Here is a 22,769-nt window from a genome sequence, read left to right as displayed (position 1 = left end):
GATAGTCCACCTTAAATTTTAAATGTACCCACTGTTTACTCTGTTAATTTTTTTCTTATGTTAAAAACAAATGAGGGCACTGTATGCTGAAGAAAGCTGAAAACCCAAAACAACTGGCTTTTATATTAGGAAAAAAAAAATACTATGAAAGTCGATGGTTACAGCTTTCTTCAAAATTTATTTTTCTGTGTTTAACAAAAGAAAAAAAAACTGGTGGTTCATTCCACTGTAGCGACCCCTAAGGGATTAAGCCGAAGGAAAATGAATGAATGAAAAACAATAAAGAGTAACTATCCCATTAAGCTATTGATGGTCAAGATTCATGTAGGCATATGCTGATATTCAGCAATTGAACATTTTTATAATGAACATGTATGAAATTGATATCGTGAACACTTCAAAATACCATCAATAAATATTAATGAAACTTTTAGTGCTTCTTAAGAATATTCACATTGTATTTGCACAGTGCCAAACGCTTGGAAACGTAATTCATTCGTTCATTTTCTTTCAGCTTAGTCTCTACTTTAGAGGCCACTACAGACAATTTAATTTATTTACTTCACCTATAGCGCTTGTCCATGGACTGTGGGGGACACTGGAGGAAACTTACGCCAACATACAGAGAACATGCAAACTTCACATTCAAATGCCAACTGACACAGCAGAACTCAAACCAGCAACCTTCTTGCTGTGAATCGACAGTGCTAACCAATGAGCCACTGTGCTGCATGGAAATGTAATTAGTTATTTTAATAATTCAATCACTAACATTTTGACATGTTTATCTGATCCACCATATGCTGAATATCGATTGAAAATTCAGACTATTTAATGGCCTATTGTATATTAAAACTGTGCAGTAAGGCTCCAATAGTTCATTTAACTAAACATGAAAAGCTTTTTCAAACTTTTTTTATTCTTAGTGGGTTTAGTTTTATTTGTCATTGCCTATTAATGTGTAATCTGATTACATATTGAAATTGTTTTATTAAACTGCATTAACAACTAAATTCAGTAGAATTTTTGTAACTATTATTTACATAGTAACAGTAATAAGTCAGACCTTCACTCAGTCATTAACATTTAACCATTGTCTATATATATATATATATATATATATATATATATATATATATATATATATATATATATATATATATATATATATATATATATATATATATATATATATATATATATATATAATTATATAAATATAATCACAACAAGAAAATCTGATACCACCATCAGTCTAGATTTGGCATTTTTGATTGAAATGCAGCTTGAAGAAATAATTTTTTGTAGATACAGGTCTATCAATCACAACCAAATCTGAATCACTGGCAAAGTCAAGTGGAAATAGTTTTGACACCGCATTGTAACTCAAAGCAGTCTGTGGTCAGAGGCATCTTTCTCCGAAAACAAAATCTCCAAAATTTAACCACACACGCATGACAGCTATAACGCACACGGTGACAGAGCAATATTTTTGCCTAATAGCTCTACATTCCACAGACATTCACTTAGAGCAAAACGTGAATGAATGCAGTTCAAGCTGTACTTCAACTAAGCATGGCTTCTGGCAAGCCATCTGATGTACTGGCCCCTGTAGGTCGAGGACCTCATCCTGAGCTGCTGATCCCTGCACTGCACAGCGGCTTCAAGACGACACTATCAGAATCAGTAAAAACCTGTTTCAGCTGTCAAATGCCTGGAATTAAACATTTTAGTCCTCAAACAATCAGTGCTGACATCAAATAAACCAGCATGAAGTTGATCCAGTGAAATGTAATATGATATTCATCAGCATAAAAGCAGATAAGTGGATTTATAAACAGCAATAATTTATAAAACAGGCACACAGTGTCCTTGTGGTTTTAACTAAGGTTTACAGTGCTATTTATGAACAAATTTGAGGGTTATGTTTATTTATTTTTTATGGAAGGACTATGAACAAATAAAACACATCCGTTTTACAGGAATTCATGAGGGTTCAAAGCAAAAGTTCAGGTTCAAAGTCCAAAGAGAGTGAAAATTATGGTAGAACAAATACAAATATAACGCAACACCATTGCCATTTCATATATCGCATATAACCATATAGCTATCAAAATGCCTAAACAAAGAATAAAAACAAAATTAAAATATTACATGGCAGAGACAAAATAAATACAAAATAGAAGGTAATTAATTTCAGAGCTTAATATGAATTATTATTATTATCATCAACAAGCAAAACATATCAACAACAATCATAAGACGATAATAATGTAAGATTACTTAAAATAATACTAATAATAATTAAAATAATTTTACCTTTATGTTACAAAACAACGATGGCTTGGGTTTCTTGATGTCTTTGGCGTATATGTCCATGTCTTCCAATGCAAGGTACAGTTGGTTGAGCTTGTTTCTACAAAGATGAATAAAACAAGTTTCCACTCCGGTGATCGTCTATGGGGGATTATATGACCATTATCAGTGATGTCACGAGTTCCCGCCCAGAACTCGTCGACCCCGCCCCACCAGTCCACGCGCGATTGTTTTGGTGATCATTATCTTTCTCTCCAAATGACAGAAGCGGATTATATTTCTTCTTATAACACGGGCTTTCTCCACTCCCGGTAAGGAACATGTGCAAACCCGTACCATAAACACTGTAAATCATTTATCTAGGTTCAGTTTAATGCCAGAGAGAGAGAGAGAGAGAGAGAGGGAGAGAGAGAGAGAGAGAGAGAGAGAGAGAGAGAGAGAGAGAGAGAGAGAGAGAGAGAGAGAGAGAGAGAGAGAGAGAGAGAGAGAGAGAGAGAGAGAGAGAGAGAGAGTACTATTACTTTTCTGCGCATGGCTTGAACTCACTGGATAGGGTTTTTTCGTTACTCATATTTTTAAAAACAAATGTTATCTACATAAATGATATCTTATTTTACAGTAATTTGGATTGATAAGTAAGTATAGTATGTAGAAAGAAAGGCTAACTTATAAAAATACTATACTATAAATAGGCTGTTATACTAGTAAATATTGTAAGGTAAATTCAGGTCGATGAATTTACTTTTCCTTGGTTATCTTAATGGCAAAAAGTGTCCAAATTAACCTAAATTCACTTTGCTTTAATGTTTACTACAGTAATCAGTTGTGTAGTACATACCCTAGTTGTAGAAAACTATACAATTAGGTAATTTGTTTATATTACTATACTTGTTTCACCACAGCAGATTAATTCAAGTACTTTACTATAGCACTGCTCTAAAACAATATATAGTATTCACTACAGTATTTTTAATGTAATGGCAAGTAGAAATTGCTTTAAAATGATTTAAAAGTACTTCTGAGTGTATTAGATTGCATTATCTTTCATATTACAATCAGTGCAAAAGTAAAATTGTAAATGATTACTTCTGTTAATATGGGAAGGTAGCAGCCTGCACAGTACATCTTTATATTAATTTAAATAAAATGTACAGATGATAAACCTGAGACAAAATAAAGGGTATGATTATTATAAAATAAAGTCCTACTGTATATTTGTGCTTGTACAGACAACTGTTGACAGTAGGGCTGCTTAAATTCATTTGCATGCCAAGATCATTTATTTCTCTCTGAAGGATTTGAGCTTTACATGATTCGGTGAGTCAAGGATTTTTGTTTCACTGCTTCAAACCATGCTCTAACAGCACTTGAAGTCACACACAATGAATTTCGCAGATATTACAGACAGACTCTGACAGCATGAGTGATTTACAAAGACATTGCAAAGCACATTGAAAGCTCTGAAGGTAAATGCTGCAAGGCTCTGTGAGCACATACGTAACTGAACCTTAAAGAGCAGTTATGACCAAATCAAAGTTCAATACTCCTCCTCTATGCCTGCTGCGTCATACTGATGATCATGGCCTGAGGCCTTGCCCAGCACTGGACTCTCAGGTCAAAGTCTTACAGCCTGACAAAAAGCATAAACAGATTTTCTGCACATCATGCAACATTGAAAACTATTCTTTAAATGAACCCTTTCCCTTTTAATCTTTTAAACTTGTGCTCATGCTATTTGTCAGCTCTGTATAGTCCTTGGAAATGATTGCAGTCTGGCACAAGAGACTTCACTCAAGAGGCCGTAAATGTTACATCACCTATGCTATGCCTCATTGTAGTAAATTGTTGTAACATTGTTCTTTTTCTGACAAGTTTCCAAGAAGTGCGCAAAGGCTGCTATTATGACAGAGTGGTTCTCTTAAAAGCATAGTTTACAGAAAACAAAAGTTGATATTTACCTCCTAATGTAGTTCCAAACAAGTACTTTTTTTTTTTTAAATGTGGAACTCGATCGATTGATCTAGTTAGTTAGTTATGGCTGGGCCAGTTGGCATTTCTGTGTGGAGTTTGCATGTGTTCGTGTGGGTTTCCCCCACAGTCCAAAGACATGCGGTACAGGTGAATTGAATAAACTAAATTGGCCATAGATTATGTGTGTGTGTGTGTGTGTGTGTGTGTGTGTGTGTAAATGAGTGTGTATGGATGTTTTCCAGTATTTTGTTACAGCTAGAAGGGCATCCGCTGTGTAAAACATATGCTGGATAAGTTGGCGGTTCATTCCACTGTGGTGACCCCTGATGAATAAAGGGGCTAAGCTGACGCAAAATGAATGAATGAATAAGTAAATGTGTGTGTTAATATTTTACGATTACAATAATTCCATAAAAATAATTCAGTGAGGGCCAATGTTGCCTGGGCTCCATAATTTCTTATACTTTTTTTTGTGATTTAGAATATTAGTTGTAATAAAGGGATAGTTTTACTCAACAATGAAAGATTCCTTACCATTTACACACACTCAAGTGGTTCTAATCTTTCATAAATTTCTTTATACCGTTGAACACAAAACAATACATTATGAATAATGTTAGGAAAAAGTAGCCATTGACATCTATAGTATGTACAAAAAATATTATTGAAGTCAACTGCTGCTGCTGCTTGCCAACATTGGCAAAAAAAAAATTTGCTCAACAAGAAAGAAACTTTGTGAACTGTGATATTCTTTTTTTTTTTTCAAATCTTTTATTTTTAAATGTTAACGATTACTTGTCCCTTTCCAAACAGCTACGACTGTAAAAATAGAAGATATTCTGATATAATGAAATGTAATATAATGAAGTCTGCTTAAATCTGATTGAGAGATTTCGTGCAGAGAATTACGAGGTGGCCTACAACACATTTTGTACCACCTTTGCCTTTTGACAAAAATCAGGCAGGCAGGCAGTCACAGTTCTCATCAGACCCTAAGTGATGCTCAAGCAATGCTCATGAATTCAATAACATTTAATGCTAGTCTTTTTTTCAAACAAGAATGATTTACTTGATAAGATTACAAGAAATAATGAAAAATGTGTTTGTTTCAAATAGCATAAATTTCACGATCAGGATACCATCTTCGTTTCATTTTAAACCTGGAAAAACCCTGTAAATGTTAACTAAAATATGCATTTACAGAGCACGTCAAATATGGTAAGCGAAAGCTCAAAAGAACATTATTGAACAGCAGCATACAGTCGTGTGATGCACTTTTAAGCTTTTATGAGGACCAGTTATTTTTTGTTTGTTTGTTTCACACAAACAAGCAACACAAACGTATCCTCAATAATATTACCTTTATTTGTGTATTTTGGTTTTGGAATGTCATAAGGGTGAGTGTTGTGACATTTTTTTCTCATTCATTTAAGCGCAATTTAGTAGCCTGGTAAAAATTGCTGACATTAACAATATTTTAAACCCAAATTAGCAAATAATAGACATTTTTAATACAAATATCCTAGCATGGCATGTACCATGATGTTTCAGTGAGGTTTGCACCAATTCTGGGTTTTAGGTACCATAAAGGTAACTCAGCTCAGCTGCTCCATTATAACATGGCAACAAAGAGGGATTAAAAAAGGTGCTTTCATTTTCTCTAAAACCCAGGATTGGTGCAAACTGAACTTTAACTGGCTAGCCAGCTAATCCAGCTTCATGGTACAGGGGCCCAGGTGATCAACTACATAAATCTAAGATACTTGTTTTTAAAAAAGCTTGCTGTTATACAATACCTGTACAAAAGGTTTACACTCACTATGGTGCCTGCTTTTGAAATCTTATGAAGAAAATAAATAAAGGAGTGGTTATGAGAATTCAGGTCAGGTACACAAGAGACATTCACTATCCTTAAGAAACATTAGCTATACATTTAATATCTGGAAGACACAAAGTAGAGGTCTCTGTCAGACAAAGTTCTTCGGAATGTAGTCAGATAGGCTTCTAAATACTTTGATTATTTAGTATGTATTACACCCAATCAAGCATGTTACAACCGAAGAGGAGAAAAGTATCTCTGAAAATATATCTTTCCCAGCCATTATTCCAATATAACACTAACCACTTTCAGCCTTCAAAATAAATAATAAATACAACTTTCCATTACAGCATAACATAAAACTGAAAACAACTTTTACCCTGCAAGACATAAACAACAATAAATGAAGCTCAAGTCATAGCTTGAAACAATGCTAGCATTACTGTAGAATTATCATAAAATTAACACCCATAAATTGGTTTTACCATTCATCATATATTCAATTTTACGAATTATACATTGGCGATCAGGGGAGTCAAGTTTTTTTCAGGTATGTTGGTAATATACCTCAGTAAGCAAGTTTTATATATTTAATTCAGCTACTTACAATTTATTAATCAAACTAGTTGTGTTTTCACTGTTTTGAGGAATATCAAGTGGTTCTCAATGACATTTGTGATCCATTAATAGGTGCTTTCCTGCACCTATTAATGGATGACCATGAAAGACATATTTTTTATTTTACTGTTTAACTTCCATGTGCCAGCCAATGTATAATAAAATACAAACTATGCATCTAGATTTACAGACACCTACAAACACCTTATAAAAAAAAAAAAAAAAACGTGTTTTAAGAACACTTGCGCTGCCTTGTTGTTGGTGCCCTAGATTTGCAGATAATTAATTTTTTTTTTGGTGCAAACATGATTTTAGGGGTGGTAAAATGTATATTGAAGTTATTTATTATTTTATTTATTAATATGTGTTAAGATACAGATCAGAGCAAACTGTTAACTATTAAAGGGCAGACTCGTCCATATATTTTGTTTTCATGTTCTTTGGGGGTGGGGGGTCAAGCATTAATTAGGGGAAACCCCCCTGTAATTCGCACCCTGCTTCTATGTAATGCATGGAAAATGACTGGTGCTAACTAAGCTACAAAATAACCATCATTATAGAACAAATAAGTTTGTACAAATTTGTAATCCTCCGACACACAAATTACTGATGACCTTTTGGCTGCTCTTTTTAGATAAACATTTGCACAATGTTATTACGCATTAAAGTACAACACTTAAATCATCATACTAGAGTAGAGGCCAAAACAAAATGATGGTTTCAGCTTATCAGTAAAATAAAAATGCTTTCATTGCATCACGCGGTGGAACAAAGTTTCTAGTGTCAAAAAAATGGATTTAGGGTACAAAAAACATTACATTTTTTAAAAGGTTTTGCGAACAGATGACAAAACTGTCTGCAAAAGCTGCATTACACATGCCAGACTAGTAGTTGGTGATTAAACGTATTAAAGAAACACTATGCTCCCTTACACATTGTTTGTCAAGTAATCCAGCATGACAAACAGTCACAATGTCCCTTTAAAATGTCACAGGTTTTTAACAAAATCACGTTTCTGTAGTCAATAATGGTACCACTTTCAAAAACATGTAAATGAACACCTAAAAGTGTTAAATCATGCATCAAAAGACACCAACAGCCAACACAGAGATCTCGTTTTATTTAGAGGCCTCATTTAATCGATAGGTATGAATTCAGTTTACACAAAAACCTTTTAAAAAAGTCAACATGCGGTGATCACAAGGATAGAAAGAAGAGCCTATAGATTCAGAACAAAAGATTGGAGAATGGTGTCTAGGCCATACATGTCAAATATTCACAGTGACTCATGTTTCTTTTCTTGTCCATGTATTCATACAGTTTTAAACGTACAAGGAAGGCATTGTTCTGACACAGAACAGTCAAACATCAAAAGCTTTAGGAATTTTGAAAAAAAAAAACCCTGTACCAAAGTCCAGTTGACTTGCAGGATCCCAACGCACTGCTCCACACCTCCACGACTATCTCATAATTTAAGGAGGTAAACCTGTAAGGACTCTATCATCTTTAGTTCCGAAAGGAAAAGCTGTCATTTGTTTAACATCTAGTTTACGTACCAATTGCCGTGTCCTGGATGAGGCCTTTTTTTCAGTATATATTTAAGGAAGTGGAGACCTGTTCTCTCACAAAGTGGTCTAAAAAAACAAACAAATAAATGCAGGACATAACGCAGCGGAGATACGTTCCTCTCGCTGAAGTCTCTGAAAACATATTATGCACAAATTACTTCGAGCAATATTTTAAAATGTCCAAAAGGAAATTTCCAAACTTTTAGGTCAGTTTCTTGTCACTTCTATTGTTAGGAGGCATCTTTTGTGAAACAGCAGCTTCCTGTGGACACCCTAAAACCAGCATTCCAAACAAATCTGGCTGTTTGAGAATCAGAAATAGTCCTTGTTATTTCACACAGCTGTGATATACAAATGATACTGACCTCCGAAGCTACATCGTCCAAAACAAAAGCGCGTTTCATATCGCATGAAGTACAAACACTTTATAAAATGGCTAGTTTCGTATAAAGTAAGGCACTGCGTTTACTTTTATTCTCTGGAATAGTGCTGATCAACAACTCGGCTGGTTTGGGCCAGTTTACACGTAGGCCCCCAAAGCTGCGTGGAACTCGGTGAGGCATTGGACGAGCTGCTGGAATTTTGGTCTCTCTTCCGGATCCAAGGCCCAGCAACACGCCATCACTGCAAATCTGAAACGGAGAACATCCTCATATAAACAAAGCATTATGTTTTGTTTTGCTGTGGCAGATTTATCAGAGAATAAATAACTGGGTCCACAAGATGTATTGGTCTTGATTACGTTTGACAGCAACAATGGAGTGAAAGTTGAGATCACCTTATCACTCAGTTTCTATTCCAGCTTTCCAACACACAAGGCAAGCCGCAGAACACTTATTCATCGCTTGGTCTCTGGAGGGAAAGTGTGCTAAGCTACGATCCAACACTGATTAGCTTTTCCTGCGTCGTCTAAACTATGTTCCGGTGCTCACGCGCGAGACAATAAATCGTGCTCTGTTTGGGTCACTGACACGGTCAACAACACTTGTTGCTTTGTAATTCCTGGCCGGTTCGATCACCACGGCTCCGGTTGCCTAGCTATTGCAGGATGCCGATAAGGGTCAGATTGTGCAGGCAGCCAGCAGTTGTTGAACTTGGATCAATCTGTCCGTTTCATTTTCTAACAGTTGGGTTGGTTCCCTTACAAAGTAATCAAGACTTATGAAAGCTGTTACTGACACTTTGGGAGTCTTGCCAGTCACGCAGTAATGCAATAGTTTGTTCATTTTAAAATAATTGGCAATCCAGTACGTGCACACCAAGTTAAAAATTAAATTGTCATACTCACAGTTCATCGGGGCAGTTGATGGGTTGTGCTATTCTGTAACCATCTTTTAGATAGGCGGCCATCTCGAAGGGGTCAATGTCAACGTAAGGAGTCTGTCCCAAAGTCATCAACTCCCATAGAGTTACTCCGAAAGCCCACTGTAAGAAAACATCACACAAGAGTTCAGGCAAGGCGCAATAAGGCACAATGACTTAAAAAGAAAGAGGATTCCTCTCTTTAACAAGTGATGTAAACACTCGAGGCAGACGTTTAGGAAAAAGTCTGTTGTGTGCTTACAGGTCCTTATACTGTACATAAACACAGAAGATAAGAAGATTCCAATCTTTATATTGGGCTTATGGGAAGTTTCTTGTAATGAGCAAACTTTAAATAAAATTGAAAATATAGATAAGTATATATATAGAAGTTATATTTATTTTCTGAATTAATGTATGCGTTTTAACTATTTTCTATTATTCAATATAAATGTCACTAAAATATAAACACACCTTTTACCCACAGCACATAAAGTCAACTATATGCGATAAAAAAATAAAATAAAAATTCTTTCATTCTTTCATTTTCCTTCGGCTTAGTCCTTTGAACAAACCGCCAACCTTTCCAGCATGCTTTACACAGTGCATGCCCTTCCAGTTGCAATCCAGTACTGGGAAACATCCATACTATTTTACACACATACACTACGGCCGATTTACCTTATTCAATTCACCTATACTGCATGTGTTTGGACTGTGGGGGAAACCAGAGCACCAGTAAAAAATCCAGGCAAACACGAGGAGAACATGCAAACTCCACACAGAAATACCAACTGACCCAGCCGGAACTCAACCTAGCGACCTACTTCCAATAAGGCGACAGTGCTAACCACTGAGCCACCGTGTCGCCCATGTGATTTTTAACTTTTAACTTTTATTTATTATGACAGTTATACCCTGTTTCTTTTATATATATATAAAAAGCTATTGAAATTAAAAATACATTTTTTAAGAATTTGATGCTATTTAGGAACCATGTGCACCCACTGACAGGTAAAAAAGTCTCTCTGAAGTTCAAGTTGCTTTAGTGGCATGACATTTTGTATTGCCAAAAGCATTTTAGATATGCATAAAGATAGTAAAATATTAACATCATCAAATTAATGAAATATACAGCAGATGAGAAATAAATAACAGAAAAAAAGTAATAAAAACAGACAATATTACTAAAAATTATAATAATTACAAGAATTAAAAGTGTAGCTTATTTAAATAAGGCAAATTAGTTAATTAACCATTTATAATGCTGTACAAATATGCTGCAACCAGCATAGATGTCATTTTGTCTTCTCAGAGTATATAATAAAGTTTTTCTGAGTTGTTTATTAAAGAATGAATTATTTAGTGTTTCTCTCATGGCTGTGCGTGTGCTGTCCGATGTGAAGCCAAGTGAAAATAGGCTTAAATGAAAAGGTAACACAAAAACGCATACAAATCAGCAGCAAATTTAGAAAGTGAATGCGAAAGCCAAATCCCAGACATTTTAGGAGATTTAAACCCTTGCCAGATGCTTTTTTTTAATTACCTGTTGATCTTCAGAGGACGTAAAACAGATAGGACGAAAATTAAAAACTGCTTTTATTCTAGCTGAAATAAAACAAATAAGACTTTCTCCAGAAGAAAAAAATAGTATCAGACATACTGTGAAAATGTCCTTGCTCTGTTAAACATCATTTGGGAAATATTTATACTTATGGCAAAAAAATACGTTTTTTGCATTGCCTTTAAAATGAAATAACTGAACAAAGATATTGGAGGCTGAAAAATGCAAATTTAAAAAGAAAACTTTTACTATACTATAAACCTGTTTTTTAAGCAATACATTTACATACAAAGTTGAAACACAAGTATGCAAATGTTATATTCATATTAATGTATAAACATTTCTAATGCACAACTAAAAACTAAAATAAATCCCATTAAAATATGCAAGTGATTCAGTGTATGTGAGTGTGTGTGTGCAAGAGATTACAGGCTAATCTGTATCAGAAATCTAAAAGCAAGTGTGTACCATAAAATAAAAAAAGAAGAAAAGAGAAATTCATGAATGATGTAAAACACTCCTGCTTGAGCCACAAAGTCCTCTTTAGGACATTTTAATGACATCAGCGGCATTCTGGAAACAAAGCATTCCGCTAAAACAAAAGTAGGAAATCTGGATTTATTCCCTCGCTTTTGGACACAATCGTGGCTTGTTCACAGAGACATTTAAGAGGCTTCAAATCAAATAAATAAGCATTCATGCTCGTTTAGCATGCATCAAGATGTTTGTTCAACATCATTAACCGTGAAATAAACTATTGTGTACATTTTGCAGCTCTTGTTATAAACAAAGCTCAAGTCAATCAAGTTGATTAGATGTCAGTTTGTAATTCTGAATATAAAAATACCACAACTATAAACAAGTTGCATTATTTGGAGTACACCAAGTTGACTTTATAAACAGTTGTGTATGCGTCTTGCCTTCAGCGAGATGTTGGAAAACACAAAACGGTAAAAAGAGCTGTAAAACCTGGTTAGGGCTTGAGGCCAACACACACTTGACGGCAGAAGACACTTGAAACGAATCCTCCCCATTCATTAAAAGACAATCCTACCTATCATTCTTTCCACACATTTAAAAACCGACAGGCGTCTTAACACATAAGAGGATGTTGTCTGCAGCGCTGATGTGTTTTTTGTGTTTGAGGAGAAGCTATTAAAAGAGAATAGGACACAGATCAAAGTTGACATCCACTGGTGAGCTGACATTTTCTCTTATATGTCTCAGTGGGTGGGATGTATCCTGCACTACCAGTCCTTTACGGTTAACAAATCTCCAGCGTATCCCAGTAAACAAGAGTAAATTTCCATACCAGGCCACTGCTCATCACCAGCTTCCATTGTACTATGATAAACAGAATCTTAATAAGTGTTCCTGGCATGATGGCAGCACCAGCCACTATTGTTCTGTTAGTTTAAAGGGATGCAGAGGTCAGATCGCTGACAGGTTTTGGACCGGTGTGTCATTTATGAGACGGACAGGCGGCTTCAGTACTTCCTGGCTGTCTAGGGTGGGTTGTTTCCTTGGCATTTTCAGTGAGATGAACGGGAACGCTGAGTGTGTTGCCACAAAATACACCGTTCCAGTCAAACACAACACACACACACACACACACACACACACACACACACACTTTTCTCCCTTATTTGCTTTTCTCAGGAAAATATGCCAGGGGTGTACTATGACCATTTCTTAAATGTAAAAGGATACATTTGAAATAAATAAAAAATAATAATAACTCTGTTATTAATCCCGAACTCTTTGGTTAAAAAACCATACAACAGAAATAGAAATATATTTTAACACTACAACTACAGAAGCAGTCATTTTGACTCTTTAAATATATATATATATATATATATATATATATATATATATATATATATATATATATATATATATATATATATTCTCATTAGATTATAAGAAGGTTGGGGTTAGGGTAAGTGTAAGTTGACATGTACTTGCAAAGTTTCTTATAGTCAGTTAAATGTCTGTTGAAGGAGCAGTATCAACAGATATTTAGCAGACAGTCTACTAATACTCAAATGGACCATCAAAATAAAGCGTTACCCGTTAGTTTATTGAAATTACTAAACACAAGAGTTCTGAGTATTTCTACTCTGAATAGGCATAACAGCCTAGTAAACCGCATACATTTCAGTGTCCGCTACTTTTTCCAGTGATATTGAATAAGCGTGCTTCTGTTCCCTAGATGCTTTCTACTAACAATAACATAACTTTCTGAAAAATATGCTCCTGCTTACCAGATATATTGAGACATACACCTGTAGTGGTGGTCAAGTAACACAATTATAGGCTGTATTACAAAAAAAATAATGATAGTATTTTTTGAGAAAATTACATTTCGGTACAATCTTAAGCCTCATTCACACTATGAGTCAGTCGCAGGGGTAAAGCGACAAGGGACTGTTCATTTCAACGGAGAGCGAACGTTGGCTACCAGGTGAGTGTGTCATGCGACATGACAAAGTTGAGAATCCTTCAATTTTTACAAGAAGTTATTGCAGCAGCCTGGAGACCTCCAAGTGGGAGGGATTACACTGCAAGTAGATTGGGTGACCTCCAAGTGGGAGGTCAGGTTATCAGGTTACTGTGAGGTTAGGTTTAGGGTTGGGGTAGACATTCATAAAGCACAGTATTAGACTCAGTATCATGTACAAGACATAAAATCAATAAAAAAAATACAGGATTGTACAGCTCTTTTGGAGCTCGAAGGCCCACTCATTTGGAGCTCAAGTCCCATCCACTTGAAACTGGCTCCGACCTCCATTTATACCCTTCTCACTAGCAAATGAAGAGTGACTTTCTTGAGTAACAGCCAATAGAAGCACCAGTAGAGCTCATGTGATTCTCTCTCTGCTCAATCAGAGACCACTTGTATGCTCCGTGCTGTAGACCTACACAGACCTGCATTTGCAGCAGATCGCCACCCAGAGCGACAAACAGCTACAAAGTCGCTGCTAGTATGAATGAGGCATTATGGACAATCAGAATGACCACTGTGGCCACAATAGAAATGATAGAATTTTGGTATTTCCAGTGGTATAAAAATCAGTTTTTTTTTGGGTGTGTGCTTCCATTAAAAGCAAAGTCCACCAAGCCTCATCTATTGGTTATCATAAGATTTACATATTAACTATATCATACATGAAATTTGCTCACCAAATAAAGTGACTGTATCTCTTCAAAAGACTTGTTTTACTTTAGGAATCCCCTGATATGGATTTTTTGGCCACTATCGATAATCAATAACTCATAAGATTTGGAGGCTGATAACCGTTATATAAGCCGCTAAATAAAAATATTTTAAAATGTTATATTTTTATAGAGTGAACAACTGATTTTATTTTAAAAACTTGATAAAAGTTTGATCTGGTCTAATGAACTGAATAGCCAACTCAAAGCAAAAAAAAAAAAAAAAAATGTAAATAAAAAATGGCAAGGTGATTTTATAGACAGGTAGTTTCCGTACAATTACATAATCTATAGGCTTAAAAATATCGGCCTAATTTTGATATTGGACCGATAACAATAACATTAAAAATAGCATTTATCAGCCGATATCAATATGGCCGACGATAAATTTGTGCATCTCTAACTTACTTTGCAATGTTCTTTTGAAATGGAAAGAAAAACCTTAGGTTCAAGTAAAACATCCTTTATTTTTATTTCATAATTGAATGCAACTATTATGCATTTTATTTTTTTCTAATTTAATGACAATTTTATTTTCCTTCAGTAAACTGCTTCTTTAAAACTGTGCTCTACCATGTGTTCATAGACTTGCATGCAATTAAATAATTTCTTGCCCTCCAACTTCACAAAAATAAAACAAATGAAAGTCAATGGAAACAATAAGCTATTAGCTGCACATTGAATTAGATCCAGATCTCGTCTAGCAAAAGTGTTTGTTTGTAATAGTCATTGGACGTCTTATAATTTGTTTGCATATGTAAACATTTCCCTGAACATTTAACATACACCCATTATAGGATTATTATCATGAATATATACATATTAGGGAAATTTAAGGCATGTTACTGATGAAATGCCACATGCAGTCACTGGCATGGGCCTCAACATGTTCATGGACATCTGAAACATGATTACTGTAATTGTCAGCAATAACAAAACACGACAGCACAGACAGTGTGACGTCAAAGAAGTTATGCAATTTAAAATCTATAACCAGGATCTGAGTCCATGAATGAGTATGCACTCTAGGTACTTGCATTTAGAAATGGCAGCAAATATCTTTTCGAAGGAACACAGGCTATGATATTCCTTTACATGCAAAATATGCAATGGAAGAGAGAAACAAAGAGACCACCTGCTGCTTGTATGGAACACAATTTTTTATAAGTGTATGTTACACTCTGTTGCATAGAAGACAAACAGGAGCAGCAATTCTTACCACATCACTGGCGCTGGAGAAGTCATTGTTCAGCAAACTCTCCAAAGCCATCCAGCGAACTGGTCGGTTCTCATTATCCCCGAGGCAGTGGTAGTCCATAGGGAAGAGATCACGAGCTAGAGCATTGTCTGTGATCTTGACTTGCATGCTGTTATCAATTCTACAATAAAAAAAAAGATGTCAAGACATACATAAGGAAAATACACATCACTATATATATATATAAAATCAAAAGCAAGTCTCTCATATAACATTTCTACTAAAAGACCTTAAGCATTACTGAATATTACTGCACAAACTGTATTGTCAATACATCATATCAACATTTTGCATATTCATTAATAATATTACTGAGGGTAGTATAAACAAATATATACTGTATTTGCACCCATGTAAAGCCCTGCTCACACTGTTTTCGATTTTTCGATTTCAGCAACGATTTTGTCATCTGCGACAAATTTGGGAAATCCTAAAAAAAAAAAAAATGAGATCCTAAGCTAAAATCTGTGGTCTTTGATCGTTGGTTTGACATGTTCACAGACAGCCGCTTAGTGCCCGTTGCGATTAGATTTTTCCTCCGATGAAGTTCTGGCAGTGTCAGAAGATTTCCGACACTTTCCTGCAGTGTGACAACAGCTGGGATGAGCAATCCAAGAACCAATAGGAGCTTCGAATTTGAGGACGCATTCCATGAGACAATTGAAATGACCACGGGAAAATGTCAAAACTGTTTTTTCTTCCTAGTTTTATTATTGAGACTTGCTGTGTGCAAAATTGCTGCTACAGATTGTTTACGTTTGCTGTAAGAAATCATTTTAGAACGCGGGATGGTGAAAGTGTCACAGGTCGATGACAGTCTGACTTTATGATAGCTAAGATTTTACAGTGTGACATGAGAGCCAAAGAAAAAAATTGCACAGTGTGAGCTGGCCTTAAACAAGGAAATACATAAACCCAATGATGAGTTAAAATCTGTAGATTTCTAGGTGTGCAGATTCAGTGTTGGCCTAGTCATGAGTAACATTTTTTTTATACAATGCAGTAAATTAAACCTTGTTTTGGTGCACTCTCACAACAAATCTCATAAGGGTAGCTATTTAGCTTAATAGGTAACCTTTTCTTATTTGATCCATTTTCAACATCATGTCTGTTTTCACAACACCTTTTCATTAACTCAGGGATGGGCAAACTTGGTTCTGGAGGGCCGGTGTCATGCATATTTTTGTTAAACACTAATCAAACACACCTGAACATGCTCATCAGTGTCTTCAAAATCACTAGAAAGCTATAGACCCTTTTCACAAGCCTGTTATGGCGCATTTAACGGTCATCAGCATTTTAAATCCTTGAAATTTTTTAATATTTAGATTTTTTTTAAACGTTTGAACATTTATATTTATGTAGCATATCATCTATAATATATCAGCTTCAAATGACAAAAACGAATTAGCTCTTGTGCGAGGCATCTTCGATGCATATATATATATATATATATATATATATATATTCGTGTACGAAGACTTGCGTTGAAATCATACTAAAACATTGCGTACGCACAAAGCTGTAAATGTGCATACGCAGTAAAAAATTCAGATGTATGAAACACTGCGTACGCCAAATATCACGCATATTCTCTTTGTACATCCAAATTAACGTGAAACTGAGCGCACATGCACGAGTGCAAAACGCCTCCCTGTCTCCTCCCCATATGAATATGCTAATGACTCTACTTTGGCAAAACCAAATGAAAAAGCAATGTTAAAAACAAGCAAGAAGAAAAACTTTGAACAGGATGTGAATTGGAGGTGCTCCTATCGGAGGTACACCGGAGAAAAACTGTTATATTCAAGTTTGTCATTGGAATGAGCTAGCTGAGTGATTTCCGCCCGTTTGATCGACAGAGACAACAACACAAAAGAGGGCAGAGATTAGCAGCGTGAGTGGCGTAGCTCATAAAGCGCATGGCAACATGTTTTGACACTGTCATTCATGAACCCGGTTCGAATCCAGCGTCTGATGAACTCATTTCTTTTTCTTTTCCCCATTACATATCAGATTTTGCCAACTCTTCATTACGAGGAACACAAGTAGGAATCATTAATAAGTGTGTATATTATGTTAAGCGCATTTGAGCATTACATATTATTTGCACATTTATTAAATGGAAATGTTTTTGATTCACGTATGCAAATGTGTCTGCAGATGGCGCCTTTATAGCAATGTGCGTGCAGTCGATCAATCCGATTAAATTGGGAAAACCGGCGATCGCTGCAAGTTGCGCTTTAATGTTTGGCTGGTCAACTGCATGTTATGGAAACCTTATATACCTGCTAGACATGCGGATGATCCCGTCCCATACAGCTGCCATTGCACGGTCAAAGATACTTTGTAGTGTACAATTTAACACAATAGCCTCTAGAAGTCACCAATGGAAATAAAACAAACACACACAAGAAATGCACGTACGCCAGACATGAAGTTGGCATGGACCAACGCACATTCTCACTTTCATTTTATCGTTGGTAAATCCAAACGTGAGCGTGAAACCTGGCGTACGCAAAGTTTTTGTGCAAATGCAGCGTTGATACACAAGGCCCCTTTCCTCCAGGACTGAATTTGCCCATCCCTGCTTTAACTAAAAGTGGTGTTTAAAACACATTCAGGGCTCCTCTCCAAGCCAAATATCAAATTCCCTGACTTTCACTAAATAAAAAATAATAATAAAATCATTTCCATAACCTACAATGATCGGAAAAGCAGGCCGCTGTTGTGCTTGGCAAAATATTAAAATGGATTTAGCTAGAATATCATTTTGACTTTATTAGCCACTTAAAGAACAACAATGGACAATTCATGTCAGATTTTAAGAAAAAATAATAATAATCTAAAGGTACTTTCTCTGTTTGAGGGGCTACAAAGACCTCTGTCTCCCATATCTAATATCTCAGAAGTAGTTTTACAAACTTTACATTTAGTTATTTTGCCATACACTATTTAACACCCAGTCTTTGAAGTGGTCATTAATAAATGCAGTCTGGTGACTGCATTGGACTAGGAAAGAAATGAAATAGAGCTGAAAAACAGCTTAACAACATGGTAGTATTGTATAGAAAAATGTAATTTTGATAAATGGAAACTAAAAATGTAAAAATGTAAAAAACAATAAATAAAATAAAAAAATCCCTGATAGTGATCTCTATGACTTCAACGATCATATATAAGATATTTAAAAAATCCCTGTCTTTCATTGTCTGGAATAAACCCTGCATATTAGAGGCCAATTATAGTCATGTATTTCACACCATCCACTTTTTTGATCACGATATAATCAACACAAAAATTCTTAACCCCAGGTTTAAATATGACCTAAGATGGTAAATAAAGCGAGAGCATAAAGTCAGATGGCACTTACACACAGTTTCTGGCAGCCAAGTCTTTGTGAATGACCTCTCTCCGTGCTAAATAGCTCATCCCACATGAAATCTGTATTGCCATGTGGACCAGGTCTTGCTGAGAGATGGCCTATGTGAATAACACAAGAGAGAAGACAACATTTTTACAGTCATCAATAATATATGTATTCTAAGGGTCACTGGCAGTGAGATGTTACTCAATTTTAACAAGAGGGCCAACAAGAAAAATAGAAAGAGAAAGACATAGACAGTGAGAACATTCGATGAATACGCGCACAGACAATCGTGGTTACAGTTCACATCTTAGGAAACCAGACTTGATGGAGCAACAAGTTCCTCTGCTGAATCTCAGTTTGACGTCTGATGTAATGGCAGTTACCTCACTGAACATAAACATCCTCTGCACCTAGACGCCTAGCGATTTACCTCTTTAGAAGAAGTGTCTGTACTTTAGGCATCCTTGTATAATCTATCTCGAGTCAGACACAACAAAAAATCCCTTGGTGCTGACTGACAAGACCATAACACAATTCTCTCTGAATGAGTGGCTTTTCAGTTGAGCTACACACAAGGCTTTGGAACAAAATAATTGCAGCGTATGACAAATCAGCTGTCAGATGAGTTCGGCGGTGCATGCTCAATCCTGTTTGTTCAGTGCGAATTCGGTTTAGAGTGATTTAGGATAAAATGTTTACTCAAGAGAGAATGTAGGGAGTTGGTAGGATCAGCCAATGAGGATGTATAGTCAATCTAATCTAAACTTTTTTATTTTATTTTTAGCTGAAGTAGGCATACATTTAGAGGCTTAACTCCCCCGAGGGTGTGCTTTAACATGCCAGAAATCTAACAGCAACTGTTAAATTGTCAACTAGATAAATCCTTCTTTGAAATGTCACGTCTCTGTTAGTCTACTTTCAAGCACCAAATGAATTACTGACTACATTTACATGGAAACCAGTAATCAAATTATTGTCTTAATCTAAATAAGATAATAATATGATTAAGGTGTTTAGATGAGTTGCTTTTTGTATGTTCTTTTCATGATCCTGTTTTACGCGTCACAGCACATAATTCAATTAACATCATTACGTCACCACACTATTCACCTTTCATCTGGAGTTTCATGTAATTTCGGCTGTTTCATTTTTAATTTGTCGAATTTAACTGCAGTTTGGCATTTTCACTTTCATTTAGGAACATTTCATGCATGCCCCCAGTGACAAACGAGATATTAGATGCAAGTATGAACTGCTGGAAGAGTGTAGTTTTAAATTGAATTTGGTACCGCACGCCGTATGGGGAAAAAAAACTCTGAATTTCACAGTGCAGGTGTCTGCGGTCCTTCAATGACTTTGTAGGTGCAAATAATAAATAATAAGTGTCAAACAGCCATGTGTGTGTGTATAGACTATCCTGAAGCAAAATGCAGCGAAAATCCTACGAGACGGTAGTAGTTTAAGATGTTTACATGTCTGTACTGCACTTTAGTAATGCGACTTAAATCAGCATACTCCACATGTCTTCATTCGATTTCAGTTTAATTCGACTATGAACTTAATCGAATTGAATTAATGAAAAATAGATGTTCACATGGGATGTCTCCATCAGAGTATTGTCTTAATCGTATTGAAATTGAATTATTGGTGTCCATGTAAACTTACTAACTGTTATTCATTCATTGTTGTTCTGGTTAGCACTTTCTGGTTACTATCACAATTCATCTTACGATACTATACCAGCTGAAGTATCACAATACCAAGTAGTACTGTGATACTTGAATTATTATATCAAATTATAAAGAAAATTGTCAGAAATACTATATTTTGTTATAAAAAGCCTACTTGAATTCATTTCATAATTCCCTTATTATTGAAAAAAAGTATTATTTGCATGTCGCTTCACCTAAATTTTATTCATTCTGTTTATTTTGTAGACAATTGACCAACAAAAAAAAGTTATCCCAAATGAAATGTGTAACAAAAACAGCTTTTTTCCAACACAATTATGCTGTATGAAGCGGTCAAAAATTGTTTCAATGCTTCCTGCAGCTATTTTGGGTTTTTCATCTATTGCTTTATCAGGTAACAATCCAGTCTTTCAAATTTCACTTTGTTAGTCGTTCATTTTAAGAGATTGTCACGGTTGTTGTAGCTACAAAATCATATTGACAGGATCAGAAATTAACTGATTCAGATGTGGGTTCAAACTAAAGCATTAGAAAATGAAAAATGGCTGAATTCTGCACAGTTTTGCAATCTTAAAGGGCTTCACAGACTATTAAAATAAAATGGTCTATTGTTGCACAAACGTGTGAGCATTTTAGTGAATTTTCCAAATGCAATATTATCTATTGTAGATGGACCATTAATGACCATTCAATCGTTTACAAACTACAGTGGCACCGACAGTATTTTGAAGCCATAGAACTGCGATACTACCATAGTACCGGTAACCGGTGCAACCCTAGTTGGCACCAATAAGTTTTATGTTGACACTCATAATCAAGGGTCAATAATAAACAAACACTTCATAGCTCAATTCAAACCACAGGGAATTTAAAAAATAAAAATAAAAAATAGGAAAAGAAAGAAAATTCAGGCACCACAAATTATTACAAATCTACAAATGGAAACCAGTTCTACTTCTTTTTCCACATTCTGCTTCTTCTCACGCACACTGCTGTCCACACAGCTTTCAAAGTACACTCAACCACTAGTGAGCGGAATAGGATGAGTTTGACATGATTAGTACCGCCCACATAACTGACTCAAAATATTGGAAACATTTTGACAATGGGACAACCCTCACAATGACAGTTATGTCATAAGGATGATGTGGAATGTGACTTTAGTAAATTATTAATCTTTTAATTACAGGTCAATGTAAGTTCATTCTGTCAAATGGAATCTAAAAGTAAAAACTATTGCACATTATGCACAAAATCTAACATTGCAGTATTTTTTTTATTTTGCGATATATATTGTGATATGACAATTTCACCAGATGACATAATATCTCTATTTGAGAAGAATTTATAATGTTAGATCAATTGGGATGATTCTGCAGTGGGAGTGCATCTCCATAAAATTGAATTAACCACCTATAAACTTTTAGGGTCCCTGACACAATTTCAATGTGGTCTGTGCTATCTGCAGTGCATTTCTGTATTTGCATGTGTTGTGAGTATTTTCATGCATAACAATCTATTAATAAAATTAAGAAAAAAATACAATTAAAATGACAGAGTATATAATGGAATTAGAGAGTGAAATTCAATAATTTAAAGAGCTTTTTTTATACTCTTTCCATATATTTTAAGACCTTATAACAATTTAGGTTTCAACCATAAACACGGCGTGATTTTACCTTACAGTAGATTTACTAATTATTAATGTAAAAAAAACTAATCCAAAACTAAAACATTATTCGAATACTGGATACAAATCAATTAAATCTAGCTAAATCAGGGAGTTAGCGTCTATAGAACTGCAGAAATAATGGAGTTACCGTCGTTACTGCAGTAAACAAAGCATGATGTCAAATCATGTCAAATCTAACAGGCTTTTATTGGTTTTATAAACTACACAGCATCCTGATATTTGCATATTTAATTCAGATTTTAGCATACAACCATACATTGCATAATCAAAAATGATATAAAATGCAATACCTTAAAAAACAGCATTTTAATGGCCTTAAATTTCTCTACATTGATTTATCAACTTTTAATACTTTAAGACCCCGTGGACACCTTGAATGA

At 35.2% G+C, this 22,769-nt stretch overlaps 2 protein-coding genes across 3 annotated transcripts in view; both read right to left on the bottom strand.

Moving 5' to 3' along the window:
- slco2a1 (solute carrier organic anion transporter family, member 2A1) overlaps positions 1-2,426 on the bottom strand; it is a 40,958-nt gene extending 38,532 nt beyond the window's left edge. Inside the window, 1 exon segment of the mRNA NM_001089582.1 lies at positions 2,320-2,426. Within this exon segment, the coding sequence (NP_001083051.1) occupies positions 2,320-2,379 (60 nt within the window). The 5' untranslated portion in view covers positions 2,380-2,426.
- A 5,396-nt stretch (positions 2,427-7,822) lies between these two features.
- ryk (receptor like tyrosine kinase) overlaps positions 7,823-22,769 on the bottom strand; it is a 96,671-nt gene continuing 81,724 nt past the window's right edge. For both annotated transcript variants that reach the window (XM_005165931.6, NM_001083826.1), the window contains 4 exon segments: positions 19,009-19,118; positions 15,597-15,756; positions 9,581-9,717; positions 7,823-8,924 (listed from right to left, as the gene is read on the bottom strand). In XM_005165931.6, the coding sequence (XP_005165988.1) occupies positions 8,813-8,924; positions 9,581-9,717; positions 15,597-15,756; positions 19,009-19,118 (519 nt within the window). In that variant the 3' untranslated portion in view covers positions 7,823-8,812.

This window comes from Danio rerio, chromosome 6 (assembly GCF_049306965.1).
Source record: "Danio rerio strain Tuebingen ecotype United States chromosome 6, GRCz12tu, whole genome shotgun sequence".
NCBI classification, from domain to species: domain Eukaryota; kingdom Metazoa; phylum Chordata; class Actinopteri; order Cypriniformes; family Danionidae; genus Danio; species Danio rerio.
Note: the sequence above shows the minus strand (reverse complement) of the source record. Positions and strands in the feature narration are given on the sequence as shown.